Below are 22,316 nucleotides of genomic sequence, written 5' to 3'. Positions count from 1 at the left end.
TTATAAACATAAAACACATGAATACATCTTTCAAATATGTTGAAGTAAATATAGAAGCATTAGACATTTGTAATTGTAGTTGTTATTGACTATTCAAATGAGTATTAGCTACACCTCTACAGAGAAGTAGGGATGTCCCTAAACACCACTTTAGGGATTTTGGAACTTCAGCATTTATATTTGGCATGCATTCAGTGTGTGTCTGTGTGTGTGTGTGTGTTGGGGGGGTCTATGCTTCATTGAATGTAAGCTGTTTTAGCATGTAAAACAGTTTTTTGGCCTCATTCGTACAAGGACTTTTATGTCAATGAGCCTGAATACGTTGGGTTTCCTGGAGCAGTGTTTTATTTTGTTTTGGGTTTTTTTTTACTGCTAGAAAGCCCAAATTTGATTGGATTAAAGGTAATTTGAGGTATGAAGCAGACAAATTGAACTATGGCTTCGCCATGCTTCATTGAATGTAAGCTGTTTTAGCATGTTTTGGCCTCATTCGTACAAGGACTTTTATGTTGATGAGCCTGAATATGATGGGTTTCCTGGAGCAGAGTGTTTTTTTTTTTCTTTTAATTGGAGGTTTGTCTTTATCAAAAGCCTACATTTATCCAAAAAACAAGAATATCAGAATCTCAGAATTAAAAAAAGGACAAATACTTATCCAAAAATGTATATCCGAATAGCTGATTATTTGGGGCCAGCCATATAGAGAAGCAAAATTTACTTGATGCCATACTTGACTTGGCCGATGAATCTCATCCGGGATAAGCCACATAACTATTTAATACTAAAAATAAAAATTAGTACAAATTGTCTTTGTGTCAAATTTCAGATGTTATGATTTTATTACTGTTTATTTACACAACAAAAATTTACATGGACCCAAATAAACCATTCTTTTGGCATGTGTTCACATCTAGAGGAAATCTCACCTTATTCAGGTTCTAATATAAAAGGTCTATAAAGAGGCCTTCTGATGTCAGCTGTGATGTTCATCCTCACCCTGCATCTCAATCAGCTTCACCTGAAACTGATGCAGTGTCGCATAAACAGCCACCAAAAAGTGACAAGAGAAATGAGCATGTCCTCCTCAATCTGAAACTGAAAGCTCTTCTTAAACTCTTCTTTAAAAGAGTTCCAACTGCAGTTGCATAAATTCCCACTAGTCTACCAAAGTCCTCACTTGGAAATCTGTCCACCACCTCTCACCACAAGGGGAAGTGTGTCATCTCTGGCTCAGTTTGTGACAGATGTCTCTTGAATAGTTGATGCTTGGTAGACAAGGCCTTGACATGTGCAAACTGCTGGCTCACCACAGCATCTTCTCCTTTTGGGATGGTTTTAGCAGATTCAACTGTGTCATCATAGCTACTAAGTATGCCATATAAACCACCCAAGCAAGATCAAACTGTTCTCTCACTGCATGTCTCTTTTCTGTCAGAAACTGTGCTATCTTCACTCGTAGTGAGGAAAAAAAAAAGCCCTGCAACACAGATGCACAGCTTAGTCATTAGAAATCCTGGTTCTAAATTACATGCTTGCATAATAGGCCATGTAATTTTTAAAGAAATAACACTGTAAAATACAATTGTGTGCATTTTTGTTTACCCTCTTGAGAATAGTCATCCTATTGTCTTACAGAACATTCACACTAGAAAGCAACAAATTGCTCGTGGCGCCCCATCTTTGTCTCTTGAGGGTCTGTTCAGGGCCACACATGATATTGCTTGTGGGTGTGTGTGAGGACCTTGGACACTGCAGCACTGTGTCATAACTCATTTGCAAAAAGTCAATCTGTCAACTTGATTTGTCACTTGTCGCCCTGTCGCAGTGTTGCTTGCGGCCTGCCCCCAAATCATGACTACAAATTGCCTGCTCTTGTAGAAAATCACTGGTGGCCTGTTGCTCTGTTGCATTCTAGTTTCAATGGGAGATCCTGTTATAGACTCCTGTTGCCATTGTCATGATCGGTGGGTGAAGATGTTCTATTTGTTGAAATACAAAAGATACACATCCAGAAAACATTAACTCAAACAGAAAGCCAAAGAAATTCAAGAAAAAACAGAATAAGCACAGAAAGTCCAAAGACTAAAACTAGAAACAGAGGCAGAGAACAGTCTAAAAACAGAACAAACTGAGGTAAGACTGACAAGCAAAAGGCAAAAGAGAAAAGACTAAAGAAGACCAAAGACAAAATATAAAAAAAGAGAAGACTAAGACAAACTAAGACACTAATTAAAAAGACAAACATAGGACAAACTAGATATGTGACAGAAGTCTTAAAGGTGAAACAGACTGTGATAAACTGCTTTATAAATGTAATGCATTATTATTATTATTATTATTATTATTATTATTATTATTATTATAAGGAGACCAAATACAACCAAACATACACAACACACTTAAGACTAAGAACATAGACAGACTTAACAAAACAGGAGAAGCTATTAAACACCACAGGAAAGGTCACACGAAAAAGACAGAACAACAAGAGATAAGCTAAGCTAATAAAGATATAAAGACAAATGTAACCTCAAACAAGAAAGACCAGAAAAACTGAAACAGATTTACAAGTAAATAAGAGAGAAAATAACTAGACAGACTCAGACAGCAAGACTAAAGGTCAATTCATGCTTCTGCATGGAATCAACACCACAGGCTATGGGTAGGTCCCACCTAGATGTTACTCCACCTCCCCAGAAATATAAGTACACGTCCCGTTGACGCAGACTGCAACAACTGTGATCTACAGATACACAGTAGGATGAAAATGGAACAAAAAGCTGAGGAGAGATAACTAAAGAGGTCCAGAAGTATGACTTCTTCACAACACTGCTCCCTACCCCAAATAGTGCACTTTACATATTTATGGAACTACTACACCACCACATTGTGTACTACAGAAAGTTGAAAAAGATATTTTGTGATTCATCCCTAGTGGTTTGGTGGTGTAATTGCAGAGTGAGGCCAGCACCAGTGCAGTAGTATAAACACTTACAATGGCATAGGCTGTGCTGAGTCAACAAAGAAGCATAAATCGGCCTTGATTCAAATGGCAGGCAAACAGGAAGCTAAAGCGCAGGCTGTAAAAAGACCACAAAACAAGGTCACCTGGACTGTTTCTCAATATCCATTGTCTTGTTCTTCCTTGATGTTATCTTCCACTGTAGAAGATATGTTCCAATAATTAAGAACACTAACGGCAAGACTTATTGTACCCAAAATAACAAGGAGGCATCGGTTCAAGACTCACCAAAATATCCCATCATTCACTGCGATTTTCAATTTACTTTTGTGAGGTGACTTCCGGTGAATGTCATTCTATTTTTTAAACTTTGCTTAAAAACATGAGCTGAAATGTTTCAGTGTGTTGAAAATAGCAAAGGTAAAAGGCTTGACCATGCATATATATACACATATTCATACCATTTACATACGTATACAATCTTTTTGTCAGTTTCAAGGCTGTTAACTTTTCTGTTCCTATTTGCAAATGGTCCATGTACAATGATGTGTCTTGCCTGACAGATTTGAGCATTTTACTGGATATCTCAACATCACAGAAATATGTGATTGCTTGATTGATTGATTTTGCAAGACGTCAGATTGTATATTTCTTTTGTAATATATTGTTTAGTGATCTTCTCTAATCTGTAAACAAAGTCGAAGGCAATGTGAATGTGACATTGAATTCTGTGCTCAAAATATTATTCCAAAGCAGTGTACACACCCAGCCAGCTAGTTTAACTAACATTAGCAGTAGTGTTAATGAGTACAGTCATATAACACCCCATGAGCAATTGAGGAATCAGGGCATAGGTCTAAAGTACATGATAGACCAATCAGGATGGTCTATCTCTCTCTCTCTCTGTTTGTGTCACTCTCATGCTCTCTTGCACTCACTCTCCAAATTAGTTACAGTGTTACTTTAGTTAAGTTTCATTCATTCATTATCTGTAACCGCTTATCCAAGTCAGGGTCACGGTGGGTCCAGAGCCTACCTGGAATCATTGGGCGCAAGGCGGGAATACACCCTGGAGGGGGCGCCAGTCCTTCACAGGGCAACACAGACACACACACACATTCACTCACACACTCACACCTACGGACACTTTGGAGTCGCCAATCCACCTACCAACATGTGTTTTTGGACTGTGGGAGGAAACCGGAGCACCCGGAGGAAACCCACACGGACACGGGGAGAACACACCAACTCCTCACAGACAGACCCTGAGCAGGAATTAAACCCACAACCTCCAGGTTCCTGGAGCTGTGTGACTGCGACACTACCTGCTGCGCCACCATGCCGCCCTGTTAGTTAAGTTTGAATAACATTAAATATTTCCTTAAAATACTTAAAACCGATTTGTACTTATTTTTACTGAGTGACAGAAATGTATATTGTTGAGTTGTAATCAAGCATTAATGGAGGTGGTACAGTGGTGTGGAAAAGTATTTCTTATTTTTTTTTGCGTGTGTGTCACTCTAAAATATGAAGGCAACTGATTGCCTTATTTTATTCATTTATTTATTTATTTATTTATTTATTTTTGAGTTCTGCTAACTTATTCGGGTATACTGTGTATTCCACTCATTTCCATTTCTTAGAACCTGGGCAGTATCAGTCAGTAACATCCAGGCAAATGACAGAAGTTAACAGCATGACCCTTGCTCAGTGGTTTTATTGATATCAGAGGATACATTCTTAATTCTCTGGACTACAATATTATGAGAAAGACACTGCTTGGGCATTGCCATTATGGTTACATTTTGTCTTGGTTTGTTCAGTTTTTTTGATAAATTGGGCATGCACTTTATGCAGTTCACAAATGGAGCGTCCCATGTGCCTCAAGCTTCCCTTGCACCCTTTGCAGGGTGACACACACTTACAAATCCACTCACACCTATGGGCACTTTTGAGTAGCCAATCCACCTGCCAGTGTGTGTTTTTAGACCATGGGAAGAAACCGGAGGAAACCCACCTGAACACATAGAGAACACACCAAACTCCTCACAGTCACCCAGAGCGGGGCTGGAACCCACAACCCCAGGACCCAGAGGCTGTGTGACAGCAACACTACCTGCTGCATTACTGTGCCACCCTGTACACATTTCAGTAATACACATTTCACAGAAGGGAAATCTGTCATACCCTCATGAATGTTCTGCTTTTCAATTCATTTCACGTACAAAGTGTTAAATAAACAATCACATGCCGAGGATTTACCACTTCAACAACCTCCATCAGTACATTTACCATACATCAACAATGTATATTAACACCTCCACGTTTGAGTTGAATGGCTGATGTGAGAAAATGATGTGAGAAAGTCACTGATCTGCTCATTAATTATTCAGTCATTGAGATGCTAGTACAAGAAGAGACAGAACTTTTACTGTAATCTGCTTCCTATATATATATATTATAGGAAATAAATTTCAGATTTTGAATTTATGATGATGATGATAATGATTTTAGTACACTTCTACACTGAACGATCACTGGATTCAGAACACCTACCTTGTATCTACCCTCACTGTCCATTTATTAGATACACTTACTGTACATGTGCACTTTGTAGTTCTACAATTACAGAATGTAATACACCTGTTTTTCTACATACTTTCTTACCACATTTCACCCTGCTGTTCAACAGTCAGAAGCCCCACAGGATCACTACACCGCAGGTATGATTTGAGTGCTGGATTATTCTCAGCACTGCAGTGGCACTAACATGGTGGTGATGTGTTAGTGTGTGTTGTGCTAGTATGAGTGGGTCAGACACAGCAGTGCTGAAGAACTATTTAATCAGAGAAAGAAACATTTCTGAGTAGAAATAGTTATATACACATGGTTCTAGAACAATGGCCTTAACTAAAGAACCCTATGAAAGAAGCCTTTTTTAAGAGTTTAGTGTGAAATCCAAAATAATGAGACAAAAAATAGGCAGAAGAACATATATAAAGGCGTATCTATATAAAAAAAATCATGAGGTATGTAGGCCGGTGCTTCGAACTGCTACACTATTGAAGGTTATGGCCCTAAATGACTGAGAGAAAGCTAGTGTTGAGTGTGTTTTGGCCCTCAGTCCAGCCCATGGCCACGACCCTGTCCTTGAGATGTACATGTTCCTAAAACAAGCCTTTTAGCGATGAACCACAGATTATAAGCAATGTGGGATGCTTTGGATTTTCACAGTCAACCACTTTGTACCATGCGCTGTAAAGACCAAGAAGCTTTTTGTTTATCCTTGCTATAAAGACATTGTACTGTTTACTTATTATTAGCCACTTGCTGGCAGTAATCTTATTAATGTAGCAGGAAGAAGAGAACAGTGCCGGGTTTGTAGAGGAATCTGCCTCGCAGTTTTATCCTGACTCCCTTCTCGGAAAGACCAAAAATAAAATATGGGTACTTGGAAAGCAGTTATTTTGGGAATAGGGCCTGAGGAATAAGGCTGGTGTTGGATTGGTACTTTCTTATGTGTGTGTTGTACTTCTCTTACCCACTTCTCTTACCCCATCTACGAAAACAAAGAACACACACATATAATTGATATTAAGTAGAGTGTGATCTCACTAGGCCATCTATCACACCAAAGATCAGGTGTTTTGTGAGCAGGAGGTAGAAAAAGACATTAGACAGACCCTTTCTAGGCTGATTCCTCGTGTCTGCATTTGATAATGTGGGCAAAGTAATTTCATTTTGCTCTCACACTCGCACACACACATACATAAACACTGATTACACAATCTCATAACAGCAAATAACATTATCAATGTACATTTGATCACTAAGGCCAGCGGAGGTGCCTGGCCAGACATATTAAATAATGCAAAACCCAATTAGGTAATTGTTTACTCCAAACATCTATGCCAAAGCATTTGGGTCAGTTGGGTTGCTTAAATGATTTTAGAAATGATGGGTAAAATTGGTGATTTGTGATCACCCTGGGCTTTGAATTGCAATTTGAAATGTCTCTAACCATGTGTTCACATGGTCAATTAAACAGCCATGAAGACTCAGTTAACAAGCTTTAATGGCCAAGTATGTGACACCAAACAGGGATACTTGGCTAACACAAGCTCCTCTGTTTACACTGTAGCCTTATCATGTCTGGGCTGAGACTGGAGTCTTAGAGCCACTTGTAACTACTTAGCTTGTCAAATAATAATAAAGTTTACACTCATGAGAGTGTGCAGTGAACGTCTTTATACATTAGGTGTTAAAACACACTCTGACTAGGCTTTTGTAGAGCATAATACTGTTCAAGCTACATCTTACGTTTAGAAAATATATATAATTTTATTCCCAATATTAGTCCTTTGCAATTTGAACTCACTGTCTCCAAGAGTTTCCCACCTTTAAGATAATTATAACTAGTCACCATATCCTTTTGAATTCCCATTCAACTTCCTGTGCTGGATCCGGCTTTAGGTGACAGGGGAAAATGAGAGAATAGCAGAAAATCTGGGATTGGATTCTGAACTTATTCTTTTGTCTGTAAAAAATATATATAAACCAAAAAAAAATAAAAATAAAAATCAAATAGTAGTTGGGCTAAGAGAAGCAGGGTGGTTGATTCAACAAATTGCAAATCTAAACCAAGTTTTCTGACCAAGTTGTTAGGTGTTGGGAGCAGTGGTGTCATGAACAATAAACCTGGACTGCTACAGACTAGAACTGCATCATATTTAGTGATGAATCCAGGTTCTGACTGAGATCCGATGAGTGTTGGGTTTGAGTATGGAGACCTGGGGGTATACACTTTAATTCTCTCTAAACAGAGAATCTCTGCCCCACTCTGCTAGTCTGAGGATCTGGGGAGCCATCGCATACGACAGTGGGTCATGCTTAGTAGGGATAGGAGTGACACTAAGAGCTCAGTGATATGTGCAGGACATCCTGCTGCCATGTGTTGCCTCTCACAGCAGAGCTTGCAATTACCATTTTTCAGTAGGATACTCGCTCATATACAGCAAGGGTTTACCAGGACTGTTTGTACCAGATTGCTACATTTCCTTCGCCTGGTCATTAGACTTATTACCAATCAAGCATTTATGGGATCAACAAGGATGCCAGCTTCAGCAACCTAAGTGTATGCAGGATCTACAGGCCCAGCTGCAACATCTATGGGCTGCAGGGTGTTATATGGAACCTATATAGCAGCTTTGCCCAACTGTTTCTCATAATGTATCCATGATAATGGTGGCCCAACAGGGTTCTAAAGCCTCCTTACAATTGTACCCTTTGCTATAATAAATGTACAATAAATGTAAACAAATAAATGTAATCCTTTGCTATAATATTGTAATCACATACATACATAATCATTACATTCACACAGAATTTCAATCAATTCCAACCACATATTTTGGTGCAGTTTTTTTCTGTCAATGAGTGTAGATTTCAAATGATTTCAGTGATATTTCATGACTGCTAAAGATAAAGCAATAGGTAATGCATATACTTTGTTTTTTTATTAACTTATTATTATAAACATAGACATGCAGAGAATTCTGCAAATGTAGGTAGTCTTCTCTCTTTTTGACCAAATTTCAACTACATGCCCAGCAACTGTAATATCTCAGCTATTTTCAAATCTATCACATCTTAGAAGCATAACTGAACTTTTGTCTCATGCCACGTTTTGAGACAGGGACAGAGTGCAATAGCTTTGTGTTCTTGTGCTTTTGCAGTTGAAATATAAAGCAATAATATACCGCCATGAAAGGCTTGTGTTACTTGTGAGAGCCTGTCAAAGTCAGTTCCAACACTGTGAACAGCCACAGTCAGCAGTTGTAGTGAATCCAATAGAAAGAAACAGACAGCAAGTTATTTTCTTCTGACCTTGTGATTTACAGACATCTATACATAAGCACACCCCTTTACACAGAGGTGCACAGACACACAAAGTCTGCCTCAATCGGCAGCCTTCAGCGTTGCTTTCTGTCAGTGTGACTGAAGTTTGTGAAACACAGCTGACTCCATTGCCCTCATAGAGAGCTGCCTCATGAGAGAAAGCTGTCAGTTAGAATGTGGCTGATGTTTGTAAAGAGAACACATCTTATCTTCTTGACTTCAGTTGAGGGATTTAAAAAAACACAGAGATAAGGCTCATTTCTGTACTCCAATTCAGTCAAAAAAAAAAAAAAGACACCCTGAAGCTACTGCCGGAGTGCTTCTATGGAGAAATGGAGAAAACACTGATTAACATTTTAATTAGATGACTAGGTAATGACAAGTAAAGTGCAGTGGATTCAATTACATAGAAATGAGAGACATGTTTGGTTAAGAATACCACTTAGAAATGCTGATTGCTCTACATTCTTAAAAATATAGGTACCCAAGGGAAAGCTTTACCAAAGCAGTGCCATAGAGAAAGCATCTTTGGCCCCCATAAAAAATTTCAGTGAATGGTTCTACGGTGGAACACTGCTGTCTTAGACAATGTATGGACAATTGTATCAACACAATCATTTCGACACAGACACCATGTCCATTGCTTTCTTTTGAAGTGAACAGACTTAATTTTTCACCCAATACAAAGAAATGTGATTCAGGTATTGTACATTGGCATCAGTTGTATGTTACAGAGGATGGGGCAACAGGTTTTTGGCTGGCTGCGTGATTTCATAGCAAGTTTGAAGCTTAGTGTTCTCCTCCAAGGCTGTTGAGGTTTTAAATAATTCTGTGTGATGTCATACAATCCTTTCAGTTGGTCGCAGTCACTCTCTTGAGTACACAGCCAAGATTGTACACTTGTGTAGGACTATTAATTTGCTGTCTCTAGCATCTTTGCAAAGTATTGCCATGTGTTTTCTGAGAGTATTACCAAGCTGTTTGTCCATTGGTTTTGGATATTTTGGAACTGCTTCTTAACTAGACGACACAGTAGCACAAGCAGGTAGAGTCACAGTCACAAAGATCCAGGGACCTGGAGGTTGTGGGTTCAAGTCCCACTCCAGGTGACTGTCTGTGAGAAGTTTGGTATGTTCTCCCAGTGGCTGTGTGATTAGCAACTCAAATGTGTCTGTCTGTGTGCATGAGTGAATGTGTGTGTTGCCCTGTGAAGGACTGGTGCCCACTCCAGGGTGTGTTCCTGCCTTGCGCCAAGGGATTCTGTGTAGGCATATTGAATATATTGAAGTTTTATTCAATATTTTTTCTGTATTTTATTTGGATATTAATTGATGGTTTGTTTATTCTAATCAGTTTAATTGAACTAACTCAATTTCTTCTTTTTATATCCCTTTATGCAGCAAATGCTTGGTGACAAATACCTAAAAAAAAAAGTGTGCTTAGTACTGTGAGCTAACATAGCTAATGTCACTAAGCCATTGTAGGAGAATTTCTGTAGCATGTGCAGTGAGTAACTGTGGATTATCTGTGTGATGTGAACCCACAAACTTGTACAGAGTCAAAGTGAAGACAAGTCAGTGTGTGCTATGTGTGTTTGTATGTGTGTGTGTGTGTGTGCTGGTGATGCAGGTCTGTGTTGTGCACGGTAATTAATGCTGAGTATCAGAGGGATTGCCGGGATTTTAGGGAATGGGCTTCTCACAAGCCCAGCTTAGCTCCGCTCCATAGCCAGGCCTAATTTGAGTGCTGCTGAGAGCCGCTCCAAAGCTACCCCCAACCCTCCCACCCCACCCCGATCCACCTGATGCTGGAGCTTCTTTCTCTCTGTTATACCCTCCCAAATGTGGGTTTCCTGCGCCTTGTTAGTGAAGTCTCCGCACATGCTTTCCAGATTTCATCAAATCCTGATGAATGGAGTCCAAAATCCCTCTGTTTTTCTCAAAACTGATGTGCTGTGTTTCCACAAACAGTTCACTTGATCTTAATGTGCCAAAGGTGTAAATAAATGATGCATCTCTAGTCTAGGGTTGCGATGATGCATCTAAGTCTTTTTTAGTTTCTTTGCAGGGAACAACACAGAGAGAAGGAAAGAGGGAAAGAGAGAGAGCAAGAGCAAGAAAGAGGAAGAGCACTGTCAAAAAAGGAGATCAAGAGGTAGAAAGAAAGGTTAGTTTAGATGCTGCAGAGGAAGTTGGAGGGGTTGAATGATCAGAGGAACGAAGCCATGGAGGTGCATCATTTACACAGTGAGTTTTGGGCCTTTGATTTTTATCACAAAAGACAAAAGCCAAATAAAAACAAAGTGATATTTATTCAGAGGGAGACCGGATGTCCTCCGATGCCCGTACTCTTGTCGGCACACACACCGAGTGTAAACATACACGACTCTCCGACCATGGTGTAGCTGATTTGCATTTTAAACAAGGCTGCGGTAGGAAATTTAAAACTAGATGCCTGAAGTGTCTACTCTAGGCTCTCATTTCTGCTCGCTGCTCATGGAGAAACACTGTGTTCTGTGCCCCCCCCCCCTTCTTTTTTTCATCTTGTGCCTCGTTCTGACACGTTAGTTCCAGTTTAACACTCCGAGGCAGGATGTGTCAGACTTACAGCCTCCTCACGGCTGCAGTGCTGCTGAGGTAAGTCAGACTCGCCTCATGCCCACTGACATGTGCCTCGGTATGACATCATGGAATGGGCTGACTCGCACTCCCTTCACATTTTAGCACCTATGTAAATCCTCTTATTACACGAGGCCTCTAAATGTTCACACCAGATGCAACACTCCACGGCCTTATTACACCCTTTGTCCCTCTCTCTTTTCTCACCCCCTCTCCCTTTTGCCCTCTCTCTTGCTCATGACATATCAGTGAAGACATTCATAATGACTGCCTCAGAGTGTCCTCACCCTGAGCATTCAGGCCAAGGTCGAAGCCGTTTTTCTAAATGCTGACCCCACCCCAGTTTCAGCCCTGCTCTGTATTAACTTGGTCACGCAACCTGGAGCTGCTTCTCATACAAACACACTCTGACAGATATTTGGTTGGTAATGTCCATGTGGCAGACAGAAGCAGGAAAGCTATCATGAGAAATCAAGAAAAGAGTTGTATCTTATCAAAAAGTCCTGAGTCATTCTCCTAACCCATGGCAACTCTGAAGGTTTGATTTGAGGTTTGATTTGAGCTTGTTAGGTTTAAATTTTTATTTCTGTCCTTTAGATTTTCATCAATCACTAGCAACTTAACTGAGCATCCATTCATTCATTATCTGTAACCGCTTATCCAGTTCAGTGTCGCGGTGGGTCCAGAGCCTACCTGGAATCATTGGGCACAAGGCAGGGAATACACCCTGGAGGGGGCTCCAGTCCTTCACAGGGCAACACACACACTCACACACACACACATTCACACCTACGGACACTTTGGAGTCACCAATCCACATACCAACGTGTGTTTTTGGACCGTGGGAGGAAACCGGAGCACCCGGAGGAAACCCACGCAGAAACGGGGAGAACACACCAACTCCTCACAGACAGTCACCCAGGAATCGAACCCACAACCTCCAGGTCCCTGTAGCTGTGTGACTGCGACACTACCTGCTGCGCCACCATGCCTAAGTGCTAGGGTGGGCTGTGATATAAGGAGTATGTTGGAGACTTCTTGATTCTCTGAAGAGTTTTTTTTTCTGATGTGGGTTATTTTTCTTTTGTACAATAATAATAATAATAATAATAATTGTTGTTGTTGTTGTTATAAAAATAATAATAATTACTGTTATTATCAGCCTATTTGTAGACGCTTACTTCTTGTAAGCAAAAATATACCTGCTAAAACATGTACAAAATTAATTTGTAATATTTGTACAACTTTCTCATAATGAGAAATATGATATTTCAACTGTTTTATAAATAAATATATGTGACTATATTTAATATTATTTTAAGTTAAAATGACAAGGACTTGAAGACTTAAGCTGAACTTTTAGAGGCAATGTTTTGAAAAATTGTACTGAGGCATTGCCTTGTCTGACCTTATGGATCAGAGCATCACCAGCCGTGTGACTCTTTGTCACTGTCGCATCCTCTCGGTGCAATCGTTGGTCAGAGGTAGCTATTGTCCTCGCAGCATGGAGCTCATCTCTGTCATTGTCTTCCTCTGGCGTTTGTTGTACCTTTCCGAGAAGGCTAATCGTTAGGCCCATCGTTTCACTGGTGTTTTGTGTTTCCCTCTTTTGTTCCCTCTCCAGAATACCTTCCTGCAGGCCAAGACAGAGGAGGACATCTTTACTCATTTGGGTTTGGACTATATCGAGCCTTGGCAGAGGAACGCATAGGACTTGTCTTATTCATCATCCACTGTCCTGCAGCTGTTCTTGCTCCCCACTGTTCTGACAGCACTCGGATGGACTCATTTAATGCCATCAGTCATCGATTCATCTTACCGAAAAGCCATAAGAGTGAAAAATGCTTTGCCATTAAGCTTTATTGTATGCTAATAACATGGAACACTTAGTCTTTTATTATGCATGCGCTACAAAGTCTAAAAATGCACCAATATATGTAATGTATCTATATGATGGCTTTTTTTCCTTTTTTTTTCTGTAATTATTGAGTCTCTGGTATAGCGTAAAGCTCAGCGAGGGAAGGAGTGAGATGAAGCTGAGGAGAGGCAAGAGCATAAGAGAGAGAGAGAATTGCTGTAATTACCAGTGTACATGAATCCAGACTGTGAATTTAGGGGCTTATGTGGCTATAATAAGCTCAGGTGGAGCTGAATAGCAGTAGAACTGATATTGGATTCCACATTCACCGAACATCATTCACTAAATCCCAGCATCTAAGGGTCTCATTAGTGTAGAATAGTGCCAGAATGCTGAAATAATAGTGCCCACTCTGTCACAGATTCCATATGATCATAATCCTTAATGCCAGTGTATAGAGATTTAGGAGAGCAATATCATTGGGTTGCTTTTCCATTTTCTTTTTCACCTCAGTTAAAAAGCCAAAGCTCTACTGGAGAAGAAGCACATTGTAACTTAAAGCACACTTGCCGAATGGCATGATGTAAATCTCCCCCAAAGTCTTAGTTCTTTTATTTGGTTCATTTTCTACTCTATGTCTGTCAGGAGCTCACATAAAATTTTGTGCTGTACAAGTGCTGTCATTCAGCCATCATCCAGATCCCTATTTACATTACACTGCAAACTGTGCACTGATGCATTCATGTATCCTTTACAATATGCTTCCACTTCTGGAGATTGACATTTTTAACAGATGTGTGTTTGATTTTGTTTGTTTGAGCTGTAATTGAATAGTACCTCTATTTGTAGAGCAAAACATTTTTTAACAATCACTGAACTATTAACATACATCTTTAATCTGTATCTGTATTTTTATTAAATGCTAATGGAACGATTTGGTACTCCAGTGTGAATTTTTATTTATATTTACAATTATGAGCAGTACAAATAAATGTAAACTAATTTATTTAAATTAATTTCACCCTTAAACTCTATAGATCATCACAGGGCTCAGTCTTCAGTCCCTCACTCTCATAAATAGAAACTTCAAATCAAATCAGATCAATTCAAAAGTAGTAGCAGAATCTTAAATATAAACATGCCTTTGGAATTATTACAACCTGTGGTTCCTTAGAGAAACTTGCTTAAATTTCCCTCAGCCATAAAATTACATTTCCATAATTTTCATGCAATTTATTTCAGTGCAGAATAAACACCCAAAACTTAAGTAGTTGGGAAATGGCAAACTAGAAGAATTTGTCACTGCATTTGTTGCTTACACAACCAATTCACCTACCAATGTGTTTATGGGTTGTGGGAGGAAACTGGAGCACCTGGAAATAACCAGACACAGGGGAGAACACACCAAACTCCTCACAGACAGTGACCCAAGGTGAGGCTTTAACCCAGGACCCAGGATCCCTGGAGCTGTGCAGCAGTGACACTGCATGTTGTGCCACTGTGTTAAACTATTAAACAATTAGTAAATTATTTAATTAGCCCCCTAAACAATTCAAACCCAATGCCGTTCTGCAAATGTGACATATTTTACAATTTTATGTCTTATCTCCGTATGCAGGAAATTGGATTAGTCCTCGCAGGAAAGTCTGTCCCTTCTACAGCATGACTACATTCCCATTAATGAAGAGAGAACCCAAATGTAAGCCACATTAACATTTCAAAAAAAACATACTTGTTTTAACACATACACATCTCCACAACAGCGAGGATGATTCCCACATGTGCCAGCAAGTATGTCATGTTGAGCATTACAAGCTTTCCCATTTATTTTTAAACTGTCACACTGTCTCATCCTCCTTTATAATGTTTGTGTTAATGTACGTGTCAGGGTGTGGAGCAAGAAGGCAAAGCAATGGAAGTAAATGCAGCAAGGCTTATTTAAGTACTGAATAAATACTAAATGAAACTAGACAAAAGAGAAATAAAGTAAACAAGGAGAAAAGGGATAAAAAATATAAGAAAGAGAACAAATGTGGATTTGAGATTAAAAATTTTTAGATTAAAACTTGAGATTAACACTAGAATGATAAACATTATTAACCTACAGCTAAACAGAGACAGACGAAGTCTGGGACCCCAGAATAGAAACTAGGACCAGAGAAGAGAGACTGTAGTAAAATAAAGCCTGTGTTTTGTTGAGCTGTACTACCTTGTCGAAATGTGCTATACCATGGTGTTGTTTTGTAAGTACAACCGCCTAAATAAAACAGCAGGTAGGGTAGTTAGAGTATATAGGGTAGTGGATGAGAGTATATATATATATATATATATATATATAAACATAGCATAAAACGTAAGGAAATTTGTGTTTGCTAGATTATTTCTTTGTTGTAACAATGCTTCTTGGCAATGAATCTTATTTCATTGGAAAGCCTGTTAATTTCCCTTTTAAATGGTACCTCATTTGTAAGGAACATGCATTTGTGGGATGAGCAGTAGACTTGAATGTGGGTTGTGGCCATGAAAAGTTTGCCAGATCCTGTCTATCAATGCCAAACAGCTTATTTTGTGTGATGGTGTGGGGCAGCATCTCCCTCACTGGAAAAACGAGGCTTGACATCACTGAGGCAATCTTAATGCAAAGAGATATCGGGACTAAATTCTGCAACCAGTGGCAATCCCATACCTCCACAGCCTGGGACCGAGCTCTATCCTGAAATATGACAACACTCACCCCCACAGAGCGGGGATTATCAGAGACTACCTCCAGAATTTGGGAGTGGAGAGGATGAAATGGCCAGCCAGAAGACCTGACCTCAACATTGAACACTTGTGGGATCAGCTTGGGTGTGCTGTTCGTGCCACGTTGGCTGACTTGCGACAAATGCTGGTTGAAGAATGGAATGCCATTCCACAGCAATAAATATATATATATTCCACAGAAATATATATATTTCTTAGCCGCTCATGTCTTCTATGTCATAGAAGACTGTTCAAATGTGAATAACCACTCAAAAACACTAGAGTGTCTAGACTAGAGATGCAGGCTACATTCACACAACTGACGTCTCCTCCATTTTTACACGTACAGCCTGTTTAAAATAACTGATTAACTAAACTTTGTATAGCATATTTAATCAACAGTACTTCATGCTACATAATGCTATTGGCATATTACCATAAATAACATACATTTTATTTAGGAATTGATTTTTAAACCAGGTTTCACACTGCAACTGACATCACGACATCCTTAGACTGAAATCCTTAGACTGATTTGTGTGACCTAGGTTACTAATGCTGCTTTAGAGAGAAAACCAGGTGATGGTTTCCTCCAAGGTCCAACTCAACATTCATGTTGTGTAGGAAGTAATTTACCTTCCTACTTCAGACAGTGTTCATGTGGTGTTCCGATAAATCCAACACCACTTCCATGTAGTATAGGTCAATTTGGAATGGACGACATGATTACATCAGTGGTAGCTGTGAGAAATGGGTGAGACCCATGAAATAAAATTTTGTTGTGACAAAAAATGTTGTGTTGTGCTGTTGCATGCCAGAACCGGAATGGAAAATCAAATTATCTTTTTATAGAATTACTATCATCGAAAAAACACCCTTTGAGGCAAAACACAGACGTTTATGTTTACAAGATATTAAACGGACAAACTGGCAAAATTATTCAAGATTCTGGTCTGTTCAGTGCGTGAAACAATATATATATATATATATATATATATATATATATATATACATATATATATAACTAGAAATATTTTACATATACCTAGGTAGTAGTAGTCAGAAACCCTGAAGTACAAGGGGAAAAATACATTTTAATATATCTTCCTGAGACTAAGTTCCACCAAGTTTTCTGCCTATTATACACACCAAAAACTGGTGAAAAATTATTTCTAGCATCACATGTACAATTTCAGCCTAACATTTAGTTAACATTTAGCGTGTTATACCTGTTTTGACCAGTAGGTCGCCAGAACATGGGGAAAAGTTTTGGAGAAGCTATGTGCTAAGAATTAGCATGCTGTACCAGCTTTGACCACAAGGGACTTGTACCTCAAGTTCAACTCAATCCAGCGCACACGGCCGAAACATGAGCAAACTGGCCGTCATACAGCCAGAAAAGAGACAAATTGTTCAGCTATTTAAATATTTGTAATTAAGAACAGCTGAAGGGCGGCATGGTGGTGCAGCAGGTAGTGTCGCAGTCACACAGCTCCAGGGACCTTGAGGTTGTGGGTTCAATTCCCGCTCCGGGTGACTGTCTGTGAGGAGTTGGTGTGTCCTCCCTGTGTCCGCGTGGGTTTCCTCCGGGTGCTCCGGTTTCCTCCCACGGTCCAAAAACACACGGTGGATTGGTGACTCCCCGCCTTGTGCCCAATGATTCCAGGTAGGCTCTGGACCCACCGTGACCCTGAATTGGATAAGCGGTTACGGAAAATGAATGAATGAAGAACAACTGATCATTTTGTCACTTGTGTGGCTGTATGATGGGCAGTTTGCTCATGTTTCAAAAAATTTAGTAGAGATACCCAACAGAAGAAGAAGTGATAGAAGGCTTGGACAAAATACGAAAAGGAGTTAAACAATAAAGAGAACCAAGGCAGAAACAAAACTTAAGAGACAACAAGACAAATAGGAACAGAAGGTGGTTTCTATTGTCCTACATAACTATATAGTGCAGTTTCTGCAGTGCTGAGCCTGGAGTAGCAACAAAAGAGGCACTCTTTTCCCTTTTACAGGTCTGTGAAGCATCACAGTGATTTTGAAGCTGTAATTTTAAGGTAAAACACTACCCAGTGTTCTTTTAAATTGTGGGGCTTTTATTTTCAGCACTCACTGCCCTTGCTCTTCATCTCTGTTGTACAGTTTCAGCTGAGAGAGTGCTGTGCTCTGGCTGAAGCCCTGCCCTCGTTTACACAGGGGGCTTTCATCATAGGACCCATATGTGTCCCATGGTGTCTTAAAGAAGAAAGCAGGAGACTGCACTAACCAGAGTTGCTCCTATTTAAAGACCTTTAAATAGAGCAGTTCAGGCATTTCCAGGACTCAACCCCAGGGCCTCTCTCTCTCTCTCTCTCGCTCTCTCCCTCTCTCTCTCTCTGACTATTCACAGATTGGAAATACCAAACTGAAGTGAACTGCCTAAACCACATACGCTATTAGCTATCTGAACTAGGTTAGCCACTGCTGTGTTGATCTTAAATTGCTTTAAACTGAACTCCAAGGTCCATAGCAGCACTATAATTCAGTTTGGGGTTTTTTTTTTGTGAAAGCTTCTGTGGCCAGTGGTGGAGTGTGTATGAGTAATCGCCACATGTTCTCCACTAATGAAGGTTTATGAGCTTCTGACTTGGTTGTTGGCAAAATATGACCAGCCAAGGAAAGGCCTGAGCCTATAACATTGTTTTAATGCTGTCGAGCGATACTGGGAAAGTTAATTATGCAGTTCACATAGGAAAACAAGAAGATTATCTCCTGGTAATTTGCTGTTTTGTTTACACTTTATCGAGCGTGATCTGCGATTCGTGTCGTCAAGCTCAACGTTTCTGCTCCTTCCAAATCATTTAGCAGCTGAATGGCTCTGGTCTACACTTTTATTTTGCTGCTCCACTGAGTTTCATACCAGTATATAGAAAAAACCCAATTAACAAATTCACTGGATATCACAAACCCATTCTTTAAAGATGTAATTACAGTAAAGCATCGTGTCTATAAACCATAAGCACACCAGGGATCCATAATCAATTAAAATTGAGAGTAGCGCAAATGTTTCCTGACACATATTTGCTGAGATGTAAAGGACAAGCTACTCAGAGTGCCGCTGCTTAAGGGATTTGCCAGAACCAATGTTCCAGTACTAACAAGTTGATCTGATAGGAGATGGACACAATGGACAGAGCTCCTTCTCTCTGATTTGTGCAGGCGGATAATTGGGTCTGCCCCGGTTTTCACCGTGGAGGATTTTGCATATCTAATTCTCAAATTTATTTTTCCTTCACATTTGGACACCGGCACCACAAATGCTAATCAGACCTCTGTGTAATTGCATGCTTTAAAATTGTATGTTCAGCTTTGATACAATTGCAAGCGATTAGCATAATTTAGTGTTTCTTTTTTAGGGTTTCTTTCTCTTGAGCTCTTTTTCTTGAACAGGGCAGTTGGAGAATGGAAATTGTTATCGGACATTGGTTTTTTAACATGCCCATGGCACTCATAACTTACACTGTGTAATGAGCTGACAAAGGACATCTGTATGCTTTAAATTAGCATTCGTTTTCTTACTATTTTTCTTTCTTTCCTTTTGTCCAGGCCCTTCTTTCATGCTAGAATAATTTGTTTTGCAGCGACAGTCCATGCCATCTCTGCTCAGACAATGAAGCATCCCTCCTGGACCTGACTGGGCCAGAGTAATGTTCAGTGGCAGAGTCGGAGATGGAGAACAATCTGTTGGCATAGTTGAAAGTGAGGTTTGTTCAGCACTCGTAATGAGCCTCTGCAGTGGGGAAAGGAAGGTCGTTTAACCGTGGTGTGCATTTGTCTGTCTGGAGGTTAACAGTGTGATGGAGAGGGGTGATGCTATCGGGACATGTTTCGGAGCTAGCAGGCTCGGCGTGCGCAATAAAAGGCAAGACTTTGACTTTCTGTGTCATGGCTGGCAGAGGGCCACATTGACAAAACAATACAAGGCCTATTTTTTGGTGAGGAGAAGAAAGAGAAGGGTTTGAGTGTTGCTTACTGCAGTGCAACAGTCTCCGAGTCTGAATCTATTTTTGTCTTTCAGAGAAGACAAGTCTGGAATAATGATGGAACAGAGTGTCATGCTCATTACTTGGTTTATAAGAGAAATGTATCGTAGTACACTATAGTCTATAGTTTACTGCTAAAACTATATACAGGTGCATCTCAATAAATTAGAGTATCATCACAATTTTATTTATTTCAGTAATTCAATTCAAAAAGCAAAACTCATACATAGATTCATTACAAACAGAGTGATCTTTTTCAAGTGTTTATTTCTTTAATGTTGATGAACCCAAAAGTCATTATCTCAAAAAGTTAGAATAATCAGTGATGGTTTGGGAAGCCATGTCATCTGCTGGTGTTGGTCCACTCTGTTATATCAAGTCCAAAATCAGTGCAGCCATCTACCAGGAAATTTGGCACCTGTACTTTACAGAACTTGGCACCTGTCCACACTGCCAAAAGCACCAGAACCTACAATCCATTTGAGCTGAAGGCCGCTATGAAAGCAACCAAGGCTTCTATAACACCTCAGCAGTGCCACAGGCTGATCGCCTCTGAGCCACGCCACATTGATGCAGTGATTCATGCAAAAGGAGCCTCAACCAAGTATTGAGTGCATATACTGTACATACTTTTCAATAGGTTTCTTATAGAATATTCTAATTTTCTGAGATAAAGACTTTTGGGTTTTCATTGGCTGTAAGCCAGAATCATCAACATTAAAAGAAATAAATGCTTGAAATAGATCACTGTTTGTAATGAATCTATATAATATACGAGTTTCACATTTTAAATTGAATTACTGAAATAAATTAAATTATTGATGCTAATTTAATTTATTGAGAGGCACCTGTATATGGCATGCCATTTATATACCTCAGCGCAGGTATTATTTGGATGGTGGATCATTCTCAACACTGCAGTGACACTGACATATTATATGTAAGTGTGTGTTGATACAGCAGTGTGGGTCAGACACAGCAGTGACGCTCATGTTTTTTTAACATTTCCACTCACTGTCCACTCTAATAGACACACCTGCCTCGTTGGTCCAGCCTGTAGATGTAAAGTCAGCAACAGTAGCTCATCTGTTGCCGCACAATTTCTGTTGGTCATCTTCTAGTCTATCATCAGTGCACACAGGATGACTAAAAATGTTTAGTTGGTGAACTATTCACAGTTCATCAGTGACATTGAATGCTTTTAAAACTCTAGCAGCGCTGCTGTGTCAGATCCTCTCACACCAGGACAATACACACTAAAAAAACAAGACCCCTTTTCAGTGTCATTGTAGTGCTGAGAGTGATCCACCACCCAAGTTATACCTGCTCTGACCACTAAAGAGCAAGGTGAAATGTGGATAATACAGTATGCAGAGCAATAAATGCATTCATGGACAACAATTTGTAAAAACTACAGACTACACCTGTATGGTCAGGTAGATGTTTCTAATCCAGTGATTGTTCAGTGTGTATATATATATATATATATATATATATATATATATATATGGAGACAGCTTATTTAAAAATTTCGAAGATAAACTTTCCTGCATTGTACTCGCAGACAGTGATTTATTAGTTGTGATACACTGGCTACAGTACATGTGTCCAACCAGTCAAAGGCAATGGAAGCAGATGACAGAATAAGGGCACCGTGTATCCTCGCTTTCCTTTCTTGCATCCTGTCACCCTGTCAACCATGCCGAGCAGGACCCATACACCAGCTCCGTCAGTGATGAGGAAGAAGACGATGACAAAGAGGAAGAGCAGATAGATTAGAACTGATACAGCAAGGCGCAGGCATGCAGAGTGACAGGCCGTCATTCTCCACTCACCCACGGAGAGAATGACAGCGAGAGGTCTCTCGCTGGTTAAGTAGTCATTAATTTGTCACACGGCTTTTCAGCTGACTCTAGAGCTTGCTGGCTGCGTTGAATGAGGAATGTTATTGCCAAATGACTTAATTAAACAAGCAGAATTGTGATGGCAACCTCAGGTTGTTGATTCCAACAAATTCTCCGCCGTCAATTTGCAATGACGCCTGACGTATTCGTGAGATTTGGGGAGAACGATAATGTCCTGATAACGATCATTTAATGAGAATCATCTCATTCGGTTCACATTAGTTTGTAATGACCGGTTGATAGAGACAGAGAGTGACAACAATTTGTTAGACGGCTCAGATGAGATTACAGTCTCTGTCAATTAAAAAA

The 22,316-nt window shown here is 39.8% G+C and overlaps 1 protein-coding gene across 1 annotated transcript in view; it reads left to right on the top strand.

Moving 5' to 3' along the window:
• dntt (deoxynucleotidyltransferase, terminal) overlaps nt 1–14,201 on the top strand; it is a 145,736-nt gene extending 131,535 nt beyond the window's left edge. The window contains exon 11 of the mRNA XM_066679637.1: nt 13,103–14,201. Coding sequence (XP_066535734.1) covers nt 13,103–13,189 — 87 coding nt within the window. The 3' untranslated portion in view covers nt 13,190–14,201. The remainder of the gene's footprint in view (nt 1–13,102) is intronic.
• Nucleotides 14,202–22,316: the final 8,115 nt, after the last annotated feature.

Source organism: Hoplias malabaricus, chromosome 8 (genome assembly GCF_029633855.1).
Source record: "Hoplias malabaricus isolate fHopMal1 chromosome 8, fHopMal1.hap1, whole genome shotgun sequence".
NCBI classification, from domain to species: domain Eukaryota; kingdom Metazoa; phylum Chordata; class Actinopteri; order Characiformes; family Erythrinidae; genus Hoplias; species Hoplias malabaricus.
The sequence above is the reverse complement of the archived record's forward strand: the minus strand, read 5'-3'. Positions and strand labels throughout refer to the sequence as shown.